General features: G+C 35.2%; 2 protein-coding genes and 1 long non-coding RNA gene across 14 annotated transcripts in view; 2 read left to right on the top strand and 1 right to left on the bottom strand.

Moving 5' to 3' along the window:
• LOC144978604 (PAX-interacting protein 1-like) overlaps positions 1–8,298 on the bottom strand; it is a 44,871-nt gene extending 36,573 nt beyond the window's left edge. Inside the window, exons 1-5 of one of the 2 annotated variants that reach the window (XR_013646550.1) lie at positions 8,053–8,298; positions 4,074–4,211; positions 3,296–3,339; positions 2,354–2,414; positions 632–745 (exon numbers count right to left, since the gene is read on the bottom strand). Coding sequence is in view for 1 of the 2 variants with exons in the window: in XM_078924888.1 (XP_078781014.1) it covers positions 632–745; positions 2,354–2,414; positions 3,296–3,339; positions 4,074–4,211; positions 8,053–8,142 (447 nt within the window). In the remaining variant the exon portion in view is untranslated. The remainder of the gene's footprint in view (positions 1–631; positions 746–2,353; positions 2,415–3,295; positions 3,340–4,073; positions 4,212–8,052) is intronic. The other variant, XM_078924888.1, reaches the window with a different exon arrangement.
• A 676-nt stretch (positions 8,299–8,974) lies between these two features.
• LOC144978601 (von Hippel-Lindau disease tumor suppressor-like) overlaps positions 8,975–25,811 on the top strand; it is a 27,383-nt gene continuing 10,546 nt past the window's right edge. For 2 of the 10 annotated variants that reach the window (XR_013646546.1, XM_078924883.1), the window contains exons 1-3: positions 8,977–9,097; positions 18,238–18,408; positions 24,545–24,652. Coding sequence is in view for 8 of the 10 variants with exons in the window: in XM_078924883.1 (XP_078781009.1) it covers positions 24,573–24,652 (80 nt within the window). In the remaining 2 variants the exon portion in view is untranslated. Of the gene's footprint in view, positions 9,098–16,186; positions 16,304–17,287; positions 17,910–18,237; positions 18,409–23,577; positions 24,173–24,544; positions 24,653–25,811 lie in introns of those variants that run through there. The other 8 variants (XR_013646547.1, XM_078924884.1, XM_078924880.1 and 5 more) reach the window with 7 other exon arrangements.
• LOC144978603 (uncharacterized) lies at positions 9,112–12,978 on the top strand. 2 transcript variants are annotated; one of them, XR_013646548.1, is made up of 3 exons: positions 9,112–9,725; positions 10,559–10,706; positions 11,390–12,978. It is a non-coding gene; the product is annotated as an uncharacterized LOC144978603 (long non-coding RNA). The 2 variants fall into 2 exon arrangements; XR_013646549.1 differs by lacking the exon at positions 9,112–9,725 and having other exon boundaries at positions 10,492–10,706.

Raw genomic sequence — 25,811 nt, 5'->3', positions numbered from 1 at the left:
TTCCTTTTAAAACTTTGACAACTTTCTCAAAGAAATCTGATTCCACCAATCAAATCGAGTGCCATCTCAAAATTTTATTTCGTTGCCTTCCATTCATCTGTTTTTTTTGGGGTTTTTTTAGAAGAAGTGAATTAATATAATTCCAAATGTGTTCTCTTCGTTTAAAAAAAACCCAAAAAACATGTGCATTATTCCTATCCTTCTAGTTTCTTCCGACTTTTATCTGATTTCCCTTCTCTTACTTCCACCTAAGACATAGTATATTCGATGTCAAAAGTAGCAGTAGTAATGAAATTTTTTATATGATTGAAAGTTCTAAAAAAAAAAATCACTTCAATACATTTGTGTTGGTGGATCAAATATTTCGACAATTTTGTGCTCTAATCACATAATTATTGTTTTGAATATTTTTCAGGTGTGACAAATTAATTTTGATTGTAAGAACTAGTTTTTTATTCATCTGTTTCATAGTATATTTTATTAATAAATGACTTTTTATATAAATACAACTCCTGATGGGAGTAAAATTACATATTACCATAAAGAATATAACTGCTTTTCTCTTTTTGGCTTAAAAAAAAAAGAAAAAGAAAGAAAGCAACAAAGCCCTCAATGTGGCCAAATAACTCACTCCTTCAACAGAGGCTGTGATGAGATGGGTGGTCTTTCCGTCCAAGTGTAGCTGACATTTCCCACCATGGTACTTGATCATACCCCAAAGGCTCAAGATGTCCTCAGTCTCCAACTTATTTTTAAAATCATACAAAGCAAAAAGGAAAACAGAAAGGAAATCTTTTAATTCTATGGGTAGGTAAAAGCACAGAGGAAAATCTCAAAATGTGCCTTTATTTATTTATTTTTTTAAATCATAGTCATCAAGGTCCAAGGACCAATTTTCTGAAATATTAAAGTATTAAAGACTCAAATTGCATGGTACAGACTTGCCAACCAACCTCAACCATTTGACAAGATTTATCATATTTTCCCTAATATTTATGCTCATTTTCTTGTATTTCTTCCCAAAAAATCATAGTCAGAGTATAGGAAAATCCTGCAATTTCTATGACAATCATCTGCCTGGTTACTCAGGTTCTCATCGAGGTGGAAATGACATTTAATGACTTCAGCTATTCCACTTTTACCATTCATTTTCCCCTTTTTTGTTACAAACTGTTGACTTTCTGCATTTATCATATTTTAATCAACATTCCCATATTATCATATTTTGGACCTCAAAGCGTATTAAAATACGAGAAATCATACTGGGTGGTAAGCCGACATGCTACCCTTTGCTAGGACACTGGTCTATTGCAAAGAAATTTCTGCAAGATATAGCTGACCAAAAGCTAATCATTACTGGGGCTGAAAAGAGGGGTAGCAACAAAGACTATTCCCCTGATTTAAAGTTAGATCCTCTGAACACGAGCCCAGAGTGATAACAATTTAACATATTCAAAGCACAAGCCCCACTTGCATTTTATAAAACTAAAATAATTCTGAAAACTTATCTGAAGTTGACCAAAAAATAATTTGAAGATTGAGTAAAATGATCTAACACATAACCCTGGCCTTGACCTTTACATCCTATTTACTTTACAATAATACTTGACATTTTTTTAACTCCTAGGTTACTTGTTTGCAGCTAAAATATAATTCCATTCAATATATGATTAGTTTTAAAGTCATTAATCATAAATGAATCCAAAAATATCCTTTACAAGGTGTTATAGAAGAAGAAGATCCTTCAAAGTTGAAAGTCTTATCGCAGGCAACAGACAAAAAATAAATGTAACTATTTCAGAGACGCCATTCTAGATTTGCAAAAAAAAAAGATGAAAAATAGTTGAAAAGGAGGAAATAGTGTGCGAAGCGTAGAATTTCAAATAAATCGGCCTACACTGATGTTCTTAATTTCTTAACACCATAATTTTAGCTTATATTTAATAAGTTATTTAGTTACCCTAAAATATTCATCATTTGAGACAAAAAAATCTAATTTCTTACCTCTAAGAAGATCAACAAGCTTAAGGGATGGAGGATGAGGAAGCGGAGGATTTGCAATCCTTCGTGACCCAAAATACATGACCATTTATTTACCATATTTCTATGAATGTCACTTTAAAATTCTTCTGAAGCAATGAAGTGTGATTCACATTGGTCATGCATTCATTTCTTAGAAAAAAAGACACATTTCAATCATTTTCTTATTTTGGTGAAAACAAAGAGAGAATTGGGGAAAAAAACCCAACTAGTTGGCCAATTTTTGACTTTTAAACAAATTATATATACCAATTACATCTGTATAAATGGTAAAACTGAATTAAGTGCCTAGAACTGAAAAACCTCAACTCACCTGATACGGGGTAGCTACAACTTTAGAGAAAAGTCGACCTTCCAAGGAGAAAGCTTCAAGTCTTAAAACTCATTAAGGAATTTCATAAAGGAAGTAATAGACAACCAAATATATAAATTTTACAGACTCTACTATGACCCTTTACACAAACACATAGTCCGACCCCTTTCTGAGAGCTGAACGCCACTAAAAAGACATTATGTACTTACTTTTTTCTATTTAGAAGGTGATTGGAAAATATACCGAGAGTTTTATAACACTGAATTCCATAAATATACGGAAAATTGGCAACCTTGATTATTTTTACGAAGTCTAGATTCCAAACTAATAGATCTATAATGGGTTGAAAACAATTCAGTCTCAGTTCACTTTTCTATCTAAATCCCAAATTCATAGATCTCTAGTCAATGCGTGTTACTTTCTTGACCCATCTATGAGTCTTGGGAGGCATTAATGATTCATTTTTTTTCTAAACAGAAACCATTTGGGTTTTTCTTTAAAAATCTAAACAGAGAAACCATTCATTGTAAAATAGGTGTTATTATAATGCTACGCTTAAAATGTTAACTGTATGTAGATACACTAATAATAATATTCTATGTCAGGTGAAAACACAGAATTTTTGTTTCAAGAGATAAATATAAATGCGGCATACATATGTTCAACTTGAATCTTTTTAAGGTTGTACCCCTGCAAATTCTAAGACACTGTTCACTTTAAGTTTAAGTGTTTGTTATAACATTGCAGCTCTATACTCTTGCATTTCTTAGCCCTCCCCATTACTGTTCATAGAATGGGCATACCTGCTAGAAATAATGATAATAATAAATTATCATCATCTTCATAATAATAATAATAATAATAATAATAATAATTATTATTATTATTATTATTATTATTATTATCATATCATAACCATTGTTATTTAACAGAAAAGGATACAGAAGCTGTTTGCCACATCTTACAGACAGTGATACCCAGTCACTCTGGAGGATTGGAAGAAAAGAAAAAAAATTGTCCGTTAATATTCCATATTATTTAAATTTCTATTCTTAAAAACCATACTGAGAGTGAGAAGCAGTAAGCCCATCAATGCCATAAGGGCGATGGGGAAGACTTTATCCCGGCATTATTCATAATAAGAGTGTTAGCAGTTTGTTACCATTTGGAAAGGATAAATGTGCAAGTGCAAGTAGTTTTTGTCACAGCTAAGTTATATAAGTGCTGGGTGCATGGGTAAGGTTGGAGAGCACTTACAGAGAAGAAAGGGGCAGGGGTAGGTAAGTGAAAAAAGAAAAAAGTATAAAATAAATTACCCAGATCTGAAACCAGTACATAATAATATTCATGCTCTTTTTACTATTACAAAACCTGAAATTTCAGATGTGCTCAGACTCAGATAGTTATCCTACAACACATTGCTTGAAAGTGTGATCAGACCTAACAAAATTTACTTATTTCTAAATTGAAAAGAAAAAAACAATGCTAGCTATCGATACCTGGGAGAGAAAGAAAAAGTCTCAAAAATGATATTGGAAATATTACGTACTAACTTCAACTCTGAGCAAGAAGCTAAGCTACTTAAATTATTTGAATTTGAAACTAAAACATGATGTTAAAATAAATCAATTATAATATAGAATAAATAAGACCAAAAATTATTTTTTTAAAATCTGACGTGCATGACGACAAACCAAGTTCTGGCAGAGACTGAACTCACTGAAACAATTGGAAGCTCAAATAATTCTTTGGCCTCAGAGTAGTCGTCTGCTTGAGTGGTATCGGCAATCACATGGCTGACCATCTCACTGAGGTAAGAATCCATCCGTCCTCCATGTTTGTCTAGCAACCATTTTATCTGGCAAGAAGTTAGAAATGAATAAATGATTCACTATACAATACAGGGTCCCATATTACATTTATATAATAGATGACTAGGGATGTATATTGCTGTCCCTCCAGGAAAATGCCACCGCATCCGCATACTTTTGCCTTCCGCATGTCTTTGCCGCATATTTCGTCTTTTTTATTCATTTATTTTTTAAAATTAAAGATAAGAAGTCTTCTTTGTCGCATATTTCACCTTTTTTTTAAATTGGGGTTTTGGCAATTAAAAAAAAAAACACCTGGCATACGAATTGGGGCTAATTAAATAACTAGTGGTAGGGGAGGACAAGCCCGGTGACAGGCGGTCGCTCGAAAATCTGGCTGGTCCTATTTTCCTGAGCGATTAGCGATGGATCGTGGGTGTGGCAGTATAGAAAAGTGGACAATTTTTTTTCACTCGGATTTTCGCTGTTTTGACTTGTTCAGATTTTTGTTCAGCGTCAAATTTGCAATAGGTTTGATACCACAACCTACTTTTTTCATACAAAGGTAGACCTGATAACATTGTAAGGTTAAGAGAAATTGATTTTTTTTTAAATTAGTTTTCTTTATCTTCTATGACTGATAATGTTAATGATACCTAACAGTATTTATCATTAACGCTAATAATAATATAATTGTTGCATAACTTCATATTTGCATTTTTTTTCTTTTTAGGTATTCAGATGCCAATTGCATACCTGCCACTGCCAACCCATAGTGAGAAAAAAATTGGATGCTTCTTTAAAAAAAATAGGAGTCTAGGGAAAAAAATGGGGTAAGCAATGATAAGAGGAAAAAAAACAAAAAAAATTACCCTAAGTGTAGCGGCACAAGCATCTATAAATATAACCCGCAAACAACAATATTTGAGGTGAACTGGCTGACGAATGGTATGAGGTATGAATGTGCCAAGGTGAGGTCTGAATAATTATGTGCAATTGTAAATGACAATCCTTTCCTTCAGTCAAGGAGAAAACAAAACTGATTCTATAAATCATAAAATAATACAGGCAAGCAGGTGGCTTCCACGGATATTAAAAAAAAAAAAAATGTTGAAAAAAAAAATTTAAAAATTTTCTATTAATTAATTAATTAAAAAATCGGAGTTTCCCAAAATCCGGCGGGGTGAGATAAAATGAAGAAAAAATCGGAGTAAATCCGATTTTATCGGGGTACTTGGTAGGTATGCAATTGCAAATAAGCCCGGATATGCAAAGAAACACAAAAATGCAAAACATGCGGTGGAAGGCGAAAAATGCGGCCACATGACCACATTTTTCTGGAGGGCCAGGTAGTAGTAACAAATCAACATAAAGCATGTCTAGAAAGAAGTTAAAAAATGTGTTTTAGAGAGAGAAGAGTTAGTGTATGTGTGCTGCGTTTGAGAGAGAGAAAGAGACAATGATGGTGAAATAAATTCCAGTAACATAATACAGATTTCCAACATGATTCTCATATCTCAAAGCCATCCTAGTACAACCAGGGGAGAATAGCGAGAAGGGGCGATGGCCAGTAATAGTAATACCGGGTGAAAAAAATTCTAAATGTATGTTCACCCACCTTACATCTCAAGTACCACTAAAAGCAGTCACGAGAGTGAGAGATAGATGATGATGATGATCGGGTGAGAATAGAGAGAACAAATTCTGAATTATGTATGTTCACCCTCCTTATGTCTAGTACTCGTACCACGAAAAGCAGTCACAAGAGAGAGAGAGAGAGAGAGAGAGAGAGAGAGAGAGAGAGAGAGAGAGAGAGAGAGAGAGAGAGAGAGAGAGAGAGAGAGAGCGAAAGAGAGAGAGAGAGAGAGAGAGAGCGAGAGAGGAGAGAGAGAGAGAGAGAGAGGAGAGAGAGAGAGAGAGAGAGAGAGAGAGAGAGAGAGAGAGAGAGAGAGAGAGAGAGAGAGAGAGAGAGAGAGAAAGAGAGAGAGGGAGAGAGAGATTAACTCTCCCGTATACAGATTTCCAATCAAACATGATTCACCCTCCTTACACTTACGTCACGTCCAGTTACCACAACACCCTAATCTAAAACTAAAAGCAGTCATCAGTCAAGAGTGAGATGATGATGATGATGATGACAATGATAATGATCCGAGAGAATATCGAGGCCGTGGCTTGGCTAACCCTACCTGTTGGTTAATAATTAATTATTAATACAGGGGTGAGAATTGAATAGCGAGAAGGTACCACTTCACCTCTATTTTAATTTCGAAGTGGTTATTCAGAGTCGACTCTGGATAACTGTAGGCAGTTATTCAGAGTCGACTCTGGATAACTGTAGATGGTTATTCAGAGTCGACCCTGGATAACCATCAATGTGTACAGATATTTAGAGCCGAGTAGCCTATCGAATTATCGAGTTGAGTTCTTGCGAGATGAGTTTGTTTCAATTTGATACCAGTTTACTACGGTTATTTTGTGACTTTGGCAATTTTAATGCCAAATTCTTAAAACTTGGCGATTTTTCAACTTCAGTCGCTTATAAATAAGAATCTTTTTATAAATCAATTGCAAATCATATTCCATCAACAAAGCAAATTTAAATTAGCTTATAAACAATCATTTCTTAAATCGATCAGCCTAACTTATTATCTCTCTTTTACCAAATGATATCTATAAACATAATATGAAAATAGAAGGGTGGCTGAGAGAGAGAGAGAGAGAGAGAGAGAGAGAGAGAGAGAGAGAGAGAGAGAGAGAGAGAGAGAGAGAGAGAGAGAGAGAGAGAGAGAGAGAGAGAGTATTAATGAATTGATTTTTTTTTTAATTGTTTAATAATTAGACACAAGTTGTAATGAATTCTATAAACAAATTCAGAACAATCAAACAAAAACAAAACAAAACTTAAAAAGGAAGAAAAAAAAAAAGACACGCTTATAAACCTTCTAAAATCGTCAAATGAATGTATTATCATGTTACAGTTACAGCTAAAAAAGTACACAAATATTTACACCCATTTGCTCCATCCCCTTCCCTTTCGATCATCATCTCTTCTCATTCATGGCCACCATGGGTCTTGTGCTGCCTTTGACATTTGGCGCCAGCGTGTCTAGACTAACGTCATAAATAAAGGAGTGTCACCAAAATTCATGCAACTGAGCAGAGGTGTCAAAAAATGATAGAAGGCATATTATTGTTTTTTTCCCCTGAACTACCACTGAGCAGAAAATGTTTGACATGACAAAAAACAACGGAACATTTATGAACAAATCCTATATCCCAGAAATCCGCGGAAGATTATCATCACCGGTCCCCGCTATATTTTTTTTAATATTTCTTTTTTTTTTTTTTTTTGGGTGCAAAATCTCGACAATTTGCAAAAAATTGCAAATTTTGCGGCCGCAATGCAAATCACCGATGCAAAAACTGCCATGACAGAAGAGACAAGAAAATACCAAAAAGTAAAACGATTTTTTCCCGTAGAGTTAAACAGAGGTGGGAGAGAAGAAAAAAAAAACAGAAAAACCGTGTGGTTGGTAACTGGAAATTCATCACTCATAACTGTCTAGTTATTCAGAGTCGACTCCCCGACTCTGAATAACCGTAGACAGTTATTCAGAGTCGACTCTGAATAACCGCAGCCTTTAATTTTACTATAATTTTCACCCTGGGCCGGGCGAGGTCGAACGTGTTTATATATTCTCACTCACCCAGGATGAGAGCACGACCGTTTTCTATTCTCAACCATGATGAGAATAGAGGCCTGGAAGAAAATTACCGAAGATTCTAATGAAACTGAAATCTATAGTCAATTGTTATTCAACAATTAATATTTATTGATGAATTGAACTTGAACGAACTTCTGAACTGACTCAACTGCATGGTTACCTCGGGGTTGATATCTCCAACAAGATAATAAGTTACACCTTTGAAGATATTGTTAACAACTTCGTCTTTTTTATCTTCTTCGGTCTCCATGTTGATATATATGCATCAGAATATTCTATTGACCAATTGACAATTTATTGTGTTCCCGGGGCATCCAATGCTGGTAAAATTTCCAAGATTTCCCGCAAGAACCGACAAAAGAAGAAGCCAGGGTTGCCATATAATATTTTATAAATAATCCAAACTAGTACGAAAAAAAAATCCAAATTAAAAAAAAAAAAGAATCCAAATTTTCGAGAAAAAATTGCACCAAAAACAAAACAAAAATTAGAAGAAAAAAATTTTAAGCGAGCTTTTATATAGGGCAATATTCACTAAACTAGCTCAAAGCGCTTTACAAGGGGTTCCTAACCAACAGCAACACTTAACATGCAGGGCCTTCGGATCCGAAATCGAATGTGATACCACAATACCCGGCGTTACAAATATGCAGGTCTGACATTTGTACATCCTTAGGGGCCTAGTTTTACATTGTTGAAATGGACAATATTTTGCGTCATTTTTTATATATTTCCATTACAACAATGAGTCCATAAGGAATTGGGTTATCAGACCTGCAAATAAGTGCACATCCACAAGACCACATATAGCCAAACTTCCTCGAGCTTACCCGAGTTGCTAGAGAAATGTCATCACAAGAGTAAAGGTAATAAATATTGTTATCCATAATGTGCTACTGTTATTACATTAAATAATATGTAGTTTTGAACATTTCTCACAAGCGAAATAATAAAAAAAAAATCCAAACTTAAAATGACATTCAAGGACGTCAATAATAATAAAAAAGGGACCCAATCCAATAATAGGCGATTTGGATTAAACTAATCCAACCTGGCAATACTAATGAAACCGGAAGTGGTGATTGTATTATTGAGGTGGTCGACAATTGATTTTAGTAGTGATTAGTATCCAGTATCAGATGCCTGGGGAACCGACAGAAAAGTGAGTGGAGCAGGCACTTATGTTGGTAACAACAAGATATGAAGTGAGTAGAAAAGTGCCAGAAGACAATAGAGAATAAAAAGTGTGTGTGTACGGTTAGATTAATTACAAATATTACATTTGCATGGCTGGCCATGAGAGGATATGATTTTTGAAAACATTAAAATTTGAAATTTTCCTGATGTGTTCGGGAAGTTCATTCCAAAGCACAGCAGCAGAATATCTGAAAGATCTTTTGCCATAAGACGTTGTTCTGACCCTTGGAATATCAAGGAGGTTTGAATATCTAAAATTGTATCTGTTATTTTTCAAAATGACCATATCAGATAGACAAGGAGGAGCAATTTTGTATCGAAGTGGCTAGCCGTACTTAAGGACGGGTAGACTGGCAGGCTAGACGTCATTAAGTACGGGGGGCACAGGAGTCTAGCCGTACTTATTCTGGGGCCTTAACCCCTGGTCGTGTCAAAGGTCACATCCGGTAAGTCGACCGTGGTGGGCCGTGGCGCCAACCGCGAAGCCATGATTGTTTTCTCCCGATTTACGTAGTATTTCAATAATGGCCATCGCTATTGGTGACAATTTTTAATCTTATCAACAATTGCCAAAATGTAGTTAAGTAATTGGAGACTGAGACTGACACCATTTTTATTCGTCAGGATTCTGTAAAGGTAAGAATTTGTCTTTTCTTCTTTTCTTTTCAAAAAATTCTCAGTCAAGGCTAGGACTAGGACAGTAAAAAGTATTCGAGCGGTGGCGATATTTATGATGAGATATAATATGAATGAATGAGAATGTAATTGTTTTGTAATATCAACACGCCTTACTGACTGGCGCGTGTGTCATGTGTTCTGCATTCCAATGTGATCTTTATATGGCTTATTATTATTAATCCTTCGTTGATTTTATTTCTAGAGTACTTGTGTAACTGTAACTGTAACTGTAACAACTGGGCTGGTGACTGGTGGGCAGTTTAGTGAGCAGCAGCAGTGTTACTGCAAATTGCCCCGAGCACGTTGGTGGGGGGGGGGGGGGGGCAGTAACTCTAAAATTGTGGGAGTTGGTAAACGTCCAGTTTTTGGCATTCCAGCACTAAGCTAATTAGTGGCTGTGACCCGATTTTTAGAACTTTGGAGTTGGAGTGAAATGCCTCATGATGATGATATTGATAATGACAATGACATAGTGTCACATAGTCTGTAGATATACAGTATTGTGAAGTAATGAAAAACGATATTATTATCATTATTAATATTAATATTACTTTTTTTTTTCCATTTATTTTATTATTATTATTATTATTATTATTATTATTATTATTATTATTATTATTATTATTATTATTATTATTGTTATTATTATTATTATTATTATTATTATTATTATTATTATTATTATTATTATTATTATTATTATTATTATTTATAATTATTAACTTAAGCAATGGCATTGGTATGTGCCAGTTTCACTACAGTGAATTTAATTAATTTTTTTTCATCGACAGCCAACAGGAAAGAATTCAGTTGACCGTACTGGTGTCCTGACAATCAAGAAAGATAGCTGGCTCAAGATGTGTTGTGGCAATCTTATCAATCAGCAAACCATCATCTGTGCCAGCAGAGCAGAGTATCTGCAAGCACTTTTTGAAACTGGTTAGTATTGTTTTCAAATCTTCATAGCATCCTTACATTTTTATTGGTGATCAATAAAGTACGCTCGAGCACGGAAATTTCGAACAAGTTGGGACCACGCCTATTTGTTCGAGATTTTCGTGTTTTCGAGTTTTCCAAATTTGAGGATTTTAGGAAGGTAAATGAAAATGTGGGTGGTCTTGATAAAATTCATATGATTATAATTCTCCGTTATTATGAACTCTGTCGAGAGTCGATAGTGAGACTATTCAATTTCCTTTTCTCGGCCAGTTCAACACAATTCGCGAGAAAAAAAATTCAATGGACCACAAGGGAATGTCCAGTTTGTTTGAGATTTTCGTTTTGCCAACACTAATGTAATAGAGGGTTTAAAACTGGGCAATTTAACAAGTTTGAGATTTGCATGCTCGGGTGTACATGCTCATTTTTCTTAATGAAATTAACAAAGGATTATTTGAATTGAGTTACTACTGCATTTATGAACTTAATAGAGTTTGTTGCCAAGAGTTTTGGCCTGTGGATGTAAAACCAATGAAATTTCAACTGTGTTGGTGAGAACGATTTCCAGTTTTAAAAAAATGGTATGTGAATGATAAATTCATTTTATGACAATGATTTTAATTTTATAGCCATGTCTAAAATTGCTAATGAAAAGTCTCTTTTATTTCCATTTTTCAAACCAGAACAAGATCAACCCTCTTTGTGGAACTACAGAAAAAACAGTCGCAAACAAGTGGTGTTGACTTTTTTCCTGGAGGCGAAAGAAAATTATTGCTTTTTAATCTGAGCTAGATCTATTATCACCATTCAGCTGTTTTCTTGTCTAAAATAGATTTGATTTTGCAATTCAAGTTGATTACATACTTATCTCACAAGCAGTAGCCTATTTTAAAAATTGAAAAATGAGGGTAGTGCGTCATATCATATTTTGCGAAATCATATTTCGAGAATTTTTAATATATCAAGGAATCATCTGATAAGTAATCTGGTAAATAATTAGTTTTTCTGATTACAATGATGAATTTGTAAGGTATAAATCAACTCTGGCCATAAAATGAAAGAGTACGGAAATATTTTAATTTTTCAGCATTTATTTCTCTAGGGAATGGGTTAGCGAATCATTTATACATTTTTTAGACAGATCAATCTACTCAATTTTCGTCATTTCTTGTCCTATGACGCTCATTATTTTGAAAATTTTATGGATCAGCTTATGTCGAATTAGTGCTTTCTCAAATTTCCGTTTTATGTCATTTTCTGATTTTCTAACAATCATACATGTCATTTTCCTTTAGATTGTTTTCAAATATATTCAGAATCTTTTTTGTGTGTTTTGCATCATGACGGAAGTATTTTGAGTGAAATTTAAATATGTAAGATTTTTTAATTTTAAAAATTGATTTTTTCCTGATAAGCGCCACAATTTCAGTCGAATTAAAAAAAATATTCTAAAGAATTTCTTTTCAAGACCAGTGGTAAACTTTTCCATCATTATCTAGTTATTTATGTAATATATATTGTGTGTAAATTTGAAAGAAATTTATTCGCTGGTTTTTGGTTCATCTATGTCAGAAATTTTAGTTTTAGGGTTTTACATCTAATTTTAGCCTGCCAATAGGGTGCCCCTTTAAAATGTAAAAAAATAAAAGAGTTGTTTTTGGGGGATTTTTTTTTGTGTGTTTAACATCAATCACATTATTAGTTTATGAGATTAACTATAAATCATAATTGACCACCAAATTATTTTTTTTAAAATGAAAAATGGATGTCAAAAAAAAAAATTCTAAGTTGTATGGGTTAGCGAATCAATTACTGTATTTTTTATTTCAGAATTTGATCAATTTACAAAATTTTACTATTTACTTGTTCCTTGGAATTTTGATGGATGTTGTCTGCAAAATTAGCTTGTTTATCAAATTAAAGAAAGATTATGTTTTTTCTAAAAATTCCATTTTGCGTCATTTTCTGATTTTCTAACATTCATATCTGGATTATTTTCCATCAGATTGTCTTCAAATTTGTCAGAATCTTTCGTATGATGGGTTTTGCATCATGATGGATTTGGCTATGGGCTAAACTAAAATTTAGTAGTTTGAATTTTTAAATTGGATTTCTTTTCCTGTCGTTTCATGAGTGCCATATTTTCAATCGTAATCTAAAAACAATTCTTTAAATAAATTTTTCAAGACTTGCTATCCATCATGATGTTGCTCTTGCTGTAGGAAACATTGTGTGTAAATTTGGAAGGTATCCGTTGGGTTTTGGTGCAACACTGTAGGAATTTTTTTTTTTTTTTGGGGGGGGGGGTTGGTGTTTGGTCTAATTTTAGCCTATATTGTCTCTGGCATTGAAGACATTGAGTTTTTTTATATAGCGCAATATCCACTAAATGTGCTTAAAGCGCTTTACAAGGGGTCCCTGGTCAACAGCAACATTTAACATGTTGGACAGGACATGATGCCTGTATGGCGATATTACAATTCTTTGGACAGAGACAACACTGACTGTTAACGGCCAGGTACTCGTTTTACACCAGGGTACGGTGAGAGAATGTGAGTAAAGAGCCTTTTACAAGAAATCACTCGAACCCAGGACCTTCCGATATGAAAGCAAGTGTCATACCATAAGACCACATTGCTGCACATTTAATTATTTTTTTGGTGTGTGTTCGTCATCAAATTAGACCTCCTACCACCTAAAAACAACAGGGGAATACCAATATTGGCATTGCAATAAACAAGGATTTTTGACTATAGGTCGCCCTTTTAAGGTGAAATATTTCCTAGCTCAGATGGTTTGTATTAAGCGGACTGTAGTGCGTTCCACTGTGGGGTTTTTTGTTTTTTTTTTCATAAAATTGTATTCACTGTCAGTGGTGACATATAATTTTAGTGCCTAGTTTTGATCTCTATAACACACTATCCCTACCACTACCACCAGTGCTTTTACCGACTGAGTCCCTATCATCAGGGCTATTACGCACTGAGTCCCTACCACCAGCGCAATAAGCCACTGAGTCCCTACCACTAGTGCTATTAGTATTAGTCACTGAGTCCCTACCTCCAGTGATTTTGTAGACATTGGGTCCCTACCACCAGTGTTATTAGCCACTGAGTCCCTACCACCAGTGATTTGTAGACATTGAGTCCCTACATCAGTGCTATTAGCCACTGAGTCCCTACCACCAGTGCTATTAGCCACTGAGTCCCTACCACTAGTGCTATTAGCCATTGAGTCCCTACCACCAGTGATTTTGTAGACATTGGGTCCCTACCACCAGTGTTATTAGCCACTGAGTCCCTACCATCAGTGCTATTAGTCACTGAGTCCCTACCACCAGTGCTATTAGCCACTGAGTCCCTGCCACCAGTGATTTTGTAGACATTGAGTCCCTACCACCAGTGTTATTAGCCAGTAAGTCCCTACCACCAGTGCTATTAGCCTTTGATTCCCTCTCACATCACCAGTGCAGTTAGCACTGAGTCCCTACCACCAGTGCTATTAGCCAGTAAGTCCCTACCACCAGCGCTATTAGCCACTGAGTCCCTACCACCAATGTTATTAACCATTGAGTCTATGCCACCAGTGCTATTTGCCATTGAGTCCCTACCACCAGCACTATTGGTCACTGAGCCCCTACCACCAGTGTTAATTAGCCTTTGATCCCTACCATCAGCCATTGAGTCCCTACCACTAGTGCTTTTAGTTTTAGACATTGAGTCCCTACCACTAGAACTATCAGACATTGAGTCCCTAACTAGAGCTATCAGTATCAGCCATTGAGTCCCTTCCACCAGTGCTATTAGCCACTGAGTCCCTACCACCAGTGCTATGAGCCAGTGAGTCCCTACCACCAGTGCTATTAGCCACTGAGTCCCTCCCACTACCACCAGCGCTATTACTATTATTACTATTAGCCATTGTCATTGAGTCCCTACCACCAGTGCTATGTGCCATTGAGTCCTTACCACCAGCGCTATTGGCCTTTGAGCCCCTACCACCAGTGCTATTAGCCATTGAGTCCCTACCACCAGTGCTATCCAGCCACTGAGTCCCTACCACCAGTGCTATTTGCCATTGAGTCCCTACCACCAGTGCTATCCAGCTACTGAGTCCCTAACACCAGTGCTATTTGCCATTGAGTCCCTACCACCAGCGCAATTAGCCATTGAGTCCCTTCCACCAGTGCTATTAGCCACTGAGTCCCTACCACCAGTGCTATCCAGCCACTGAGTCCCTACCACCAGTGCTATGTGCCATTGGGTCCTTACCACCAGCGCTATTGGCCTTTGAGCCCCTACCACCAGTGCTATCCAGCCATAGAACCCCTACCACCAGTGCTATCCAGCCACTGAGTCCCTACCACCAGTGCTATTACCCATTTGAGATAGAAAAAATTGACGTCACTCAGCTCTTTATTATCGTTTTTAGCCATTTTTAAAATGATTAGTTCTCATTGATTGTATTCAAGACAAAACTATAAAAGGTTGAGGTTACACATCGATTAGTAGAGTGGTATCATCAGTTTTCCCGAATAATTCCAGGTGATGGGGAAAAACATACGGTTAAAAAAGGTTTTGACGAAATATGCAGTGAAGACATGCGAAGGCAAAATATGCCACCGCACATAATAATAAATAATCTACCAATCCTTAAGTACGGCTAACTAAGCAATCTACACGACATTAAGTACGGCTAGCCTGCCAGTCTGGCTGTCATTAAGTACGGCTAGACTAGTAGGCTAGACGTACTTAAGTACGCCTAGACTGTCAGGCTAGCCGTCATTAAGTACGGCTAGCCTTTTCCATTTTGTATAAAATTTTAAACGTTTCAATTGCAAATTACTTTGACTGAAGCATACTCATTCACACACACAAGCATACACACACATACATACACACACACACACACACACACACACACACACACACACACATGCCTATCGTGCTTCTCATACCATCTACTAAAGACGAAACAGATATGTTTTAGGCGAACGTTTAAAAATAGACAAAGATTCTTTTTCACGAATTCTCTGTGGTAATGCGTTCCAAACAGGGGGTCCGAAATGAGAAAAGGGTCTCATTCCAGCATTTTTTCCGTATTCGAGGGACAACTAGTTTGGTGGAATCACTGGCCGAACGTAAGGGCCTGGATTTTGAATATCGTTCAATTAGTTCCGAAAGGTAGTATCTTCAAGACAACGATACACTAAAACACAAACCTTGAATTTAATCCTTTTCTAAACAGGCAGCCAATGCAGGTCATGAAGCAGAGGTTTGGCAGAATCGCACCTGCGCTTCATTATTTCCCCATTTGACAAAATGTGATATTTTGTAACCTTACATATTTGTGTTTTGTTGTTTGTCTCATGACGAAGGCCAATGGCCGGAACATTGTCTGTTTTGTGTTGTTCCCTTATACTTATACACGAGTCACATTTCTTCACTTTATCTTTCTCTTCATTTTATTGGCTCATTTAGGCACGTCCAGATTTTGGTCATCTAAAGCATTCTCAAGCCATCCGGAGGCCCTCACATCTGTCCGAAGCTTTCCGGAGGCCACCCAGAGGGGAGACCTTCCGAAAGCTCCTCGTGCTGGTATTTCTTTCAATTTGTATTTTCACCTTTTATCTTTTGTCATGCGTCTATTTATTCTATTTGTCAATATAGTAGCATAAAAAAAAACCAAATCTAGAACAAACCTTGATAGGTTAGTGAAAGTTTAAACTTTCCTAATACGACCATTGTTTTGGTTTTCCGTCGCCATTTTTTTTTTGTGAGCTGTGGAAAGCAGTCCTAGGTTGTTTTTTTTTTGTTTTTGTTTTTGTTTTTTATTGGAAAAAAAAAAGGGGGGGGGGGGGTTGGGGGGTTTAAAAAAAAAAAAGAAGAAAGATTAGGGTTAGCTTGAGGTAGGAGGATTTTTTTTTCTATAAGGGTTAGTCATCAGTCTTAGTAAAGGTGCTAGGGTGTTTGTTTTTCCTATTAGGGTTAGTTAATGGTACTAGGTTTTTATTTTTTCGGAGGGTTAGTTGAGGGAATTTGAGTTGTTTCCCTTAGCACGAGGAGCTTTCGGAAGGCATATCGGTAACAACAATCTTTTTGTGAATGGTCAATGATGGACCATTTATCGATTCGTACCGATAGAGCAGTATAATTAGGTGCCCCAAACGTAAACAATAACAAGTTGCTAGTGATTTTCGTTAGGGACCGGAAAAATTTACGCACAAATATAGGTCTCCCAATTTTGTAGTTTGAGTTGTAGGCAATACACTTTCAGTATTGAAAATATGTTTACATAAAATCTAACAGTTGCAGAAATAATAATATAAGACTAAATTATTCTGAAAATCAGGCTCCGAATAATTCTCGTTTTGTTCACACCAGCGCAATAATTTGCTCTGGTCTAAAAATAGATAGACTGTAACTTTTGATTAATTTTACCTTTTGTTCCATAAAATATCCATATCTAGACACTATTTGATGCATGATCGAGTATTTATGAATATGTGTTTCTTTTGCCACCTAACAGCCAAATTTTAAAGGTTATTTTTTTCTATAATTTACATTGGAACTTGAGCTGTCAAGACAGGAACATGTGGTTTGCCATGTGCTTCTAGACCTTTGTTTTCATTTGGGGCACCTAATTTTTTTGTCATTCGTCAAAGTAGTCGTAGTACGAATAACCACTTCGTTATCTTTATTAGTCAACATCCAGATGTAGGACAATCACCGCCGCGTACATCCGAATAAATTAATATTAATCAATGAGAGAAATCATCATACGGTCGAATAATGAGAAACATTTGAGAGAAATCATCGTGTCGTACGGTCGAATAATGTGAAAAATTATCGGACCGTATGGCCGAATGAAGGAAGTAAGAATAAACCGCAGATAACTGTAAGCACAATCCTGTCACATTTTCTAATTTCTAAGCAAAATAAACAAAAGTAAGTTGTAGTAAGATCCAAGCATTAACTTTAATCTTTAGATTTTGATTTATAGTAGACGTTATTAAAAGTTATTAGTCTTCAATATCAAGAGCACTCTATAAAGTTAGACTAACTATTTGAATGGGAGCAGGACTGGTTAGGAAATACATAGAATTTAATTTAAGAATGATTGAACAAAAACATAGACTGTCACTGGCTGGTGGGTTTCGATTAACGTACAGACTGGAGTAGACTATTGACTATATATAAAACAGTAGGTAGTACAGTACTTATTTGCAGGCATAATGTTATTATTATTATGATTATGAACACGTCGGTTTCGATGAATTGATAGAAAATGAAAAGCTCTACTAAATCGACGTGTTCATATATGCAGGTCTGGGTCTGACATCCGAACCCAATTTTCACCTTCAACCCAGATATATATATATATATATATATATATATATATATATATATATATATATATATATATACACACAGAGCCTTCATTGCATCTATTTCACACCCCTAAACTACAGTTGACACAGCTTAAGTTGAAAATTAAGTCTTTTTTTTTTAAAACCTTGTACCTCTTCAAGGGATATTACTATAAGATGAAAAGATAAAGATCAAGCTGGTAATCAACACGTCAAACAAAGATCTAGTATTCATAGATGGAAATCCTTTGGAAGATATTCGAGAATTCACTTACTTGGGCAGCAAACTGACAACAGATGGCGACGTCAACGAAAGGAACAAAATCAGAATAAGTAAGGCAGACCAGGCATGTGCGTCCCTTAACCCTATTTCCATACTTGGGGGCCAAAAAGACCCCAGGGGGGTGTTTTTTATTCATAAAACAGTCAATTTTTGACACAGAGACCTGAAATTTGGTGACTTTTCCTAAAATGATGAGGTCCATGACCATGCCAAATTTCATGTTTCTCACGTGCATAGTTTCTCACACTGAGCATGCTCATCTGGAATTTGAGATTTTCTGATTTGGGGTCCAAATGGACCCCATGACTTTTAAAGAGAAAAATACTAGAAAGTACGATTTCCTGATTTGGGGTCCATTTGGCCCCCATGACTTTATATAGGAAAATACTAAAGAATTCAACAAAAGAATGCTATTTCTTTCATTTTATTCCACAATTTTCTATAATAATAATAATAATAATAATAATAATAACATTAATAATAGTGATAATAATAACAATAATAATAATTATGATAATAATAATAATAATAATACATAATAATAATACATAATAATAATAATAATGATAACAATAATAATAATTATGATAATAATAACAATAATAATAATAATAATAATAATAATACTAATAATCATCATCATCATCATCATCATCCATCATAATAATAATAGGTAATGTTTATTATTGTTATTATCATTATAATTTTCATTATTATTATTATAGTAGTAGTAGTAGTAGTAGTAGTAGTAGTAGTAGTAGTAGTAGTAGTAGTATGAGTATTATTGTTGATGTTATTATTATTATTATTATTATTATTATTATTATTATTATTATTATTATTATTATTATCATCATTATGATTGCTGTGGTTATTATTATTAATATTATTTTCTTTATCATCATAATCAACTCCTTTCCGTGAATGATTCTTGTTTTTATGAAGTAATTGCAATTCAGACATGGACAACACTTTTACAAGTGAGTGGAGTCGAAGAAAAACATGTACCAACAATACCTAGGATCATCCAATACAATTTGATAATGGTAACAATTGACTATATTTATGCTGATTCTCATTGATGCAATAATACCTTTGAAATGTAGAAACAAACAAACAAAAAAACAATTACAAAACATAATTCAAAACTTATTAAAATTAATCCAAGGCTCAGCTATAGTAAATTTTATGGATTAAAAGGCAAGAACAAAGTTCCACTATCACTGAAATATCGTTTTAGAAATATGATTTTTTCTGATCAAAGCATCTGAACATATTCATTTACAAGAGAAGTACATATTATTCTGCTACCTTGTGAACATGTAAATTCTCCACATCTGCTGCAAGTCTTTCTGAATTTTACATCATTTTTTACTTGGACATTTTATGGATCTTCCCCTTGTCGCATTCTTCCTCTTCCTGTTGTGCTGTTGATCTTATTCTCCCATCTTGCACTTGAACATTTTGTTCTTGTCCCTTCTTCGCACGTATCACCACAAGAGTACTTTCCATTTTCTTAGTGAAAAAAATAGAATTCTCCGGAGGCAGGCTTTTTGAATTTTCTTTGAATGCATGACATGGTTCTTTTGGATTTTATGAACTTTGATAGAATTCTTCCTATATGTGGAATGTTGTTCTTATTCCAAGCAGTGCATTCCTCCACAAACAATGTATTTTGGAAGTTGCCGACTTCTATTGTTTCTTCAGCTTCCTCTACCTCAGATTCAGAATCGGTGGCATCTATTTCTGGATCTAGCTGAGCAAAATCAGTGACATTTCTTCATCAGTGATGCTTTCATTTGAAGAGCTTGTATCATTCCCATTCCAATGAAATGGTGAAATACCGCCACTGTCTGAAGGATTAGAAGAAAAATAATTATATTGGGAAGGAACACACAATTCGAAATGGCGATGAAAGAGAGAGAGAGAGAGAGGGTGGTGGGGGGTGGGAGAGTATGTTGGGGACGTGGTGAGTGTATTATTATTATTTTGAAAACTTTATTTTACTGGAATCCCCAATTGACAGTTATTGTCATGTAGAAATAAAAGAAAACATCAAATATGGAATTATCTGAGAGTAATGTGATTATAAAACAATGTAGTTTTCCCAAATGTTTCAAGGAATGACTTCTTGTCGTTGTCTTCATGGATTTGCTGTGATATGCTGAAAGCCACATCCAACGAGTCAGATAAAAGAGGTGTAACTGTTCGATTTTTCACCTTTAAAAAAAAAACGACTTTTATTCTGAAGTCTTTGCAGCCAATAAATCCAAAAATTGGTGAGTTGTTAATATTATTAATTTATACCTTCATCATTATCATCATGGGGGAAAATCATCCATTACCTGGAACTCGAGTTGCAACAGGTCATCTTTATCTTTCATTATTAATTGCTGATATTCTGTCATTTCACTGGTTTAAGATAAGCTAATCTTACACCAACTTAATATTTATTTTACTATTTCATACAATAGAAACATACTTGATAATGCTGTTACTGTTTGGAGAAATGACATTCTAACACTCAGAATTGAAATTCAGATTCTCATTGGAGATCAGCATAATATTTTTCATAAAAGGTATCATGGGAGTGAAGAGAAATAACTTTAAACACACAACAAAAACGAAAAACACTCTATCCCGTTGTAACTAGCCAACAATGCAAACATATTAGATTTCATATGATGCCTATTAACTCCGAGCTTACAACCATTACACAGATAAATGTAACAGGTACCATTCAGTTTTAAATAATTAGTAGGTGGCATACCTTCCTCATGCACTGGGGTTGTCCCAGCGGACTGCAACTCAATGTATATGAGCATTCAAACTACCAAGGATGTTACACATTCTCCATTCGTCATGGCTTAGGTCCAATGCAACATAATTTAGGCCACACAATGGATGGCTGAAATTAAAAAAAAAAAAAAACACCCAGCAACAAACGAATCATTTAGTTAGTAAATTCAAAAGCAGTAATATCAATACAATATGACTGAAACATAATGTAGACATTTAAGCTAATTTAGTTCACCTAGATATTGAATAACGGTACAAGAAAATAAATCACTTGTCATAAGAAGTTACAAACAAATCTGTGGTTAGGTAGGGTACACACAATAAGAAAAGATAATCGAGAAGCGAAAGTAAGGCAAGTATTGGAAGAAACATTAAATTGAATATTAGAGCTTTCATTTATCCATTATTGTTTCATCATTTCATATTTGGCAATTTTAGCTGGTACTACAATCATAAAATTAACAATACTATCAATTCATTTTTCGTTACATAGGATAAGTGTCAGAATAATCTTCATACATCACACATCTAACGAAAAAAAGTAATGAGTTAGTACTTACTTGGATGTTTTTTTATTAGAGTTGATGAAAAAGTAGGTAACTGAAACTGGCGCTCATCATATTGGACAGCAAACAGGAAACAAAATTAACTTAGTCAATTATTGTAGATGCCATCTACTAGTAAGTTGTGGATCATATTGACACGACTATGTCACTAAATAAATAGATGCATAATGTCACAACAAAAACAACAAAATGATGTAACCTTATATTGCCTATATACATTTAATGAGAAAATATGATTTTAACTGAATTTTCCACAGTACAATCATGGGGGATAAATCGCCCTCAAATAAAAAATAAATAGGACTTTCTAGTATTTTACTTTGTGCAAGTCATGGGGGCCAAATGGACCCCAAATCAGAAAATAGGACTTTCTAGTATTTTTCTCTTTGCAAGTCATGGGGGCCAAATGGACCCCAAATCAGGAAATAGGACTTTCTAGTATTTTTCTCTTTGCAAGTCATGGGGGCCAAATGGACCCCAAATCAGGAAATAGGACTTTCTATTTTAGTATGGAAATAGCGTTAAACAAATTTGGAGAGCAATGGGATTGTATTCCAGCACTAAAATCAAAATTTTAAAGAGTAATGTCCTGAGCGTTTTGCTCTATTAATCAGAGTATTGGAAGATCACAGAAAGTTTCATCCACTGTGTGGGGTTTTCTGGCCTCCCAGAGTGGGAGGGAGGCACCTGCTATGTCTTATACCCTCCTATATCTCAGGGCTAAGAATCTTCTGCCTAAATGGTGGTTCATCTCCACCCATCTCCATCACAATTCCGGCTTTTTCAATTTATTCTATGAATAAAAAAAGACTCACCACAACCACTACATCAACATCCCTACTACCATTACTATTACAACCACCACCGCATCATTATCCCTGCCACTACCACTATTTTTACCTCCACCAAAATCATCCCAATCACCACCACGTCACCATCCCTACCACTGCCACAACTACAACCATCTCCACAGCATCATCCCTACCACCATCCTACTAAAACCACCACCATTTCATCATCCATACCACCATTACTACAACTACTACCACATCATCATCGTTACCACCACTATTACGACAATCAACACCACCCTATCATTATCCCTACCGCAACCACCACCAACTCATCATCCCTACCACCACTACTACAACCACCACCACCACCTCATCATCCCTGCCACCACAACTACAACCACTACCACATCATCATCCCAACCACCACCATTAGTGCACCACCACTACCATATCATCATCATATCTAAATAATGAGGGTGTATGGTGGCTATTGACATGGTATGATCACATGGCATCATTATCTAAGTAGATATTTTATATGTTGTAATAAGTCTTTCAACATTAGAAATTCCTATGAGTGGTATCAAAAATTGCATCTCAGTAAATTTTAATGAAATTCAAATTTATAGGTTATAGTCTCATGGATGGGTCATGATCTATGCGCTGAAAAATGAAATCCCTCCTTTTTTGTGACCAGTCATTCTCACCCCGGTATCTGTTTTCCAACATGATTTCTTTCTTTGTCTTGGAATGAGATTACTTGATTTTGTCCTGATACCCTTGGTAGGAGGGAATCAGTCAAATGTATAATTAGAGTTTTGGGAATGATATTTTTTGTCTTGTAAATCATCTCTCTGTTATGCACTTTATTGTTTTCTGTTTTACATATATATATATATATATATATATATATATATATATATATATATATATATATATATATATATATATATATATATATATATATATATATATATATATATATATATGATTTGTAAACATTTGAGTGTGTTGCTCTTAGTGTGGACCTGTGCTTGTGTCAGGATAAGACAGGCAATCTCAAACTAAGTACCCTGATAGTGTGCTCTTGGAATCTATATGATACTATATCTGTTCTCTATTTGAACCAATTCCCCTTTGTCTTACTTTTCTTGGGTGCTTTAATTGTAATTCTAAATCTTTTTGACATCCCATTTTCTTCCCTTTTACTGGCATTGATATGACCGAAATGTGTTGCAAGCATAGTAATACCCTTAAAAACATAGAAAACAAAGTATCATCCAGAAAGTTGAGGTACATATTCCAAAACAAATGTTTACGACGAATATTTAAGATCTTCTGGTCGAATACAATCTCAAATGGGGACCTGAGAGCTAAAGAGGGGGTGGAGTCTCTTGAGGAGAGTCTCATCATTAAAAGGAGAAGATGACAATGGTTGGTGGACCTGACAAACACTGACAAGGAAGGCTTTGCAATGGACACTCTAAGGATAGAGAAAACAAGATGACTCCAAGGAGACCTGGAGACGTATCGTAGGGGGTGACCTGCAAAGAGGTCTGTCCCTCGAGGTGGCCCCAAGAATGACAGGTGACAGGACCAGGTGGAGATCCCTTCCATCACCTCAAGTGTCAGCAGATCCAGAGAGGATTGAGTGAGTGAGTGATTATTTGGTCAGCACTATTAAGCAGTCAAAAGTTGTTGTTTTTTTCACTAGAAATGAAAAGCAAAGCAAACCATTTTTTTTTGTATCAAAGCAGGCAGACACGTGCGCTTGATTGTTTTGCAAACAGATCCAAATTTTTAATAGAAGGTTTATTTGAGTCACTTTTGTAGCCATGACAGGGTCCATCCTGTACACGCCATTTAAACCACTGTTAGGATAAAAGATGCATCTCTGACTTAATATAAAGACTTTGACTTTCCCTATCAGGACAACAGACGTTGTGTCAAAAGGGTTTTTAATTTTATGTTGTTTTTTTCTTAAGTCAGTGAAAAAGAAAGAATTTATTATTCTTTATTTTTGACAGAAAAAATTCACAAGCAAATGTTTTCTTCATGGCATCACTCATGGAAGGTCGGGGATTGTTAAAATCCAAACCTAGCAGGGATCAATCATTTTTAAGGTTTATCAATCGGTAAGTGTTAGAAATCCAATCTTTACTACTAGTACTAGGTGTCCCAATTTTACAACACTTCTTAGTATGAAGGATGCCTGTTCTGTAAGGCACTATTACATTTTTTTTCTCTTTATTCGACTGCCAGCATTCCTACCAGCCAGGAATTTATTTTGCACCTGAGTGTGGTGAGAGAATGTGAGTAAAAAGTCTGCCGGCCAAATGGGACATGAACCAGAGACCAATGCCTTGCCACAATACCTCAATGCCACACAGTCCTTTCCCTAATTTTAGGAGTTTTAGAAATCTTTTTAAGTTTTGAAAATGGATTCTACTAGGAGATACTAGATTCTAATAGATATTTATTTTTACTCAAGAATCACGAAAAAAACGATATATTCATTTATTTTTCTTCTGAATCTCAAAATTTGAGCAGCATAGGACCTGGCAATCCCCTTTAGAGATATAGATAAATAAATAAATTAATTGATTAAAAGAAAAATACCGTAATTTTTTTTTATGTTCTTTGGTTCACACCTCACAATTCCATCATTACTTCCCTTGACACCTCAGTGATGTAACAGCCAATTCACTCTGTCATAAATTATTAAGGATTAAAACAATAAACAGTCTCGGCAGCTCATTGAAACAGTAAGGGGGAGGGTGTGGGGAAAGGGGAGTAAAGAACATAATTGATCATCAATCAAGAGTCATCTTGATGACCATAGTTTGTTTATAGAGGTGTTGATTGTATTTACAATGTGAGGTATGAAGACAAGATTCACATCTGTAGTCTTTGTGACATTCTTGATTTCCCACATGTGTCTGTTGACAAGTCTATTTTGTGCTACGTACCTCCACCCTGCACCAACAAACTGAATTGTTAAACTAGCAATCACAAGCTTCTTTACCCCTCGTCCCATACCTATGGTGCGTGCTGTTGTATAATATGGCAGAAAAGAAAGGGTCTGGTTACCCAAAAAGAGAAAATTAAAGATAAACAAACAACTTATAAAATTACTTTTTAATGGACCAATGGTGTTTTCAAGCCAACAACCTGACACCAACCATTATGTAAACATAATGCTCTTCTTGATTCCAGAGGACTGTGCTTATATACGGAAATGACTATAATACTATTAATTCTAGTTCTGCTACCCCCCCCCCCCCCTTCCCCCGA

This window comes from Berghia stephanieae, chromosome 8, assembly GCF_034508935.2.
Source record: "Berghia stephanieae isolate SIO BIC M18660-M18661 chromosome 8, UCSD_Bste_1.3, whole genome shotgun sequence".
In the NCBI taxonomy this organism is placed as follows: domain Eukaryota; kingdom Metazoa; phylum Mollusca; class Gastropoda; order Nudibranchia; family Aeolidiidae; genus Berghia; species Berghia stephanieae.
The sequence above is the reverse complement of the archived record's forward strand: the minus strand, read 5'-3'. Positions and strand labels throughout refer to the sequence as shown.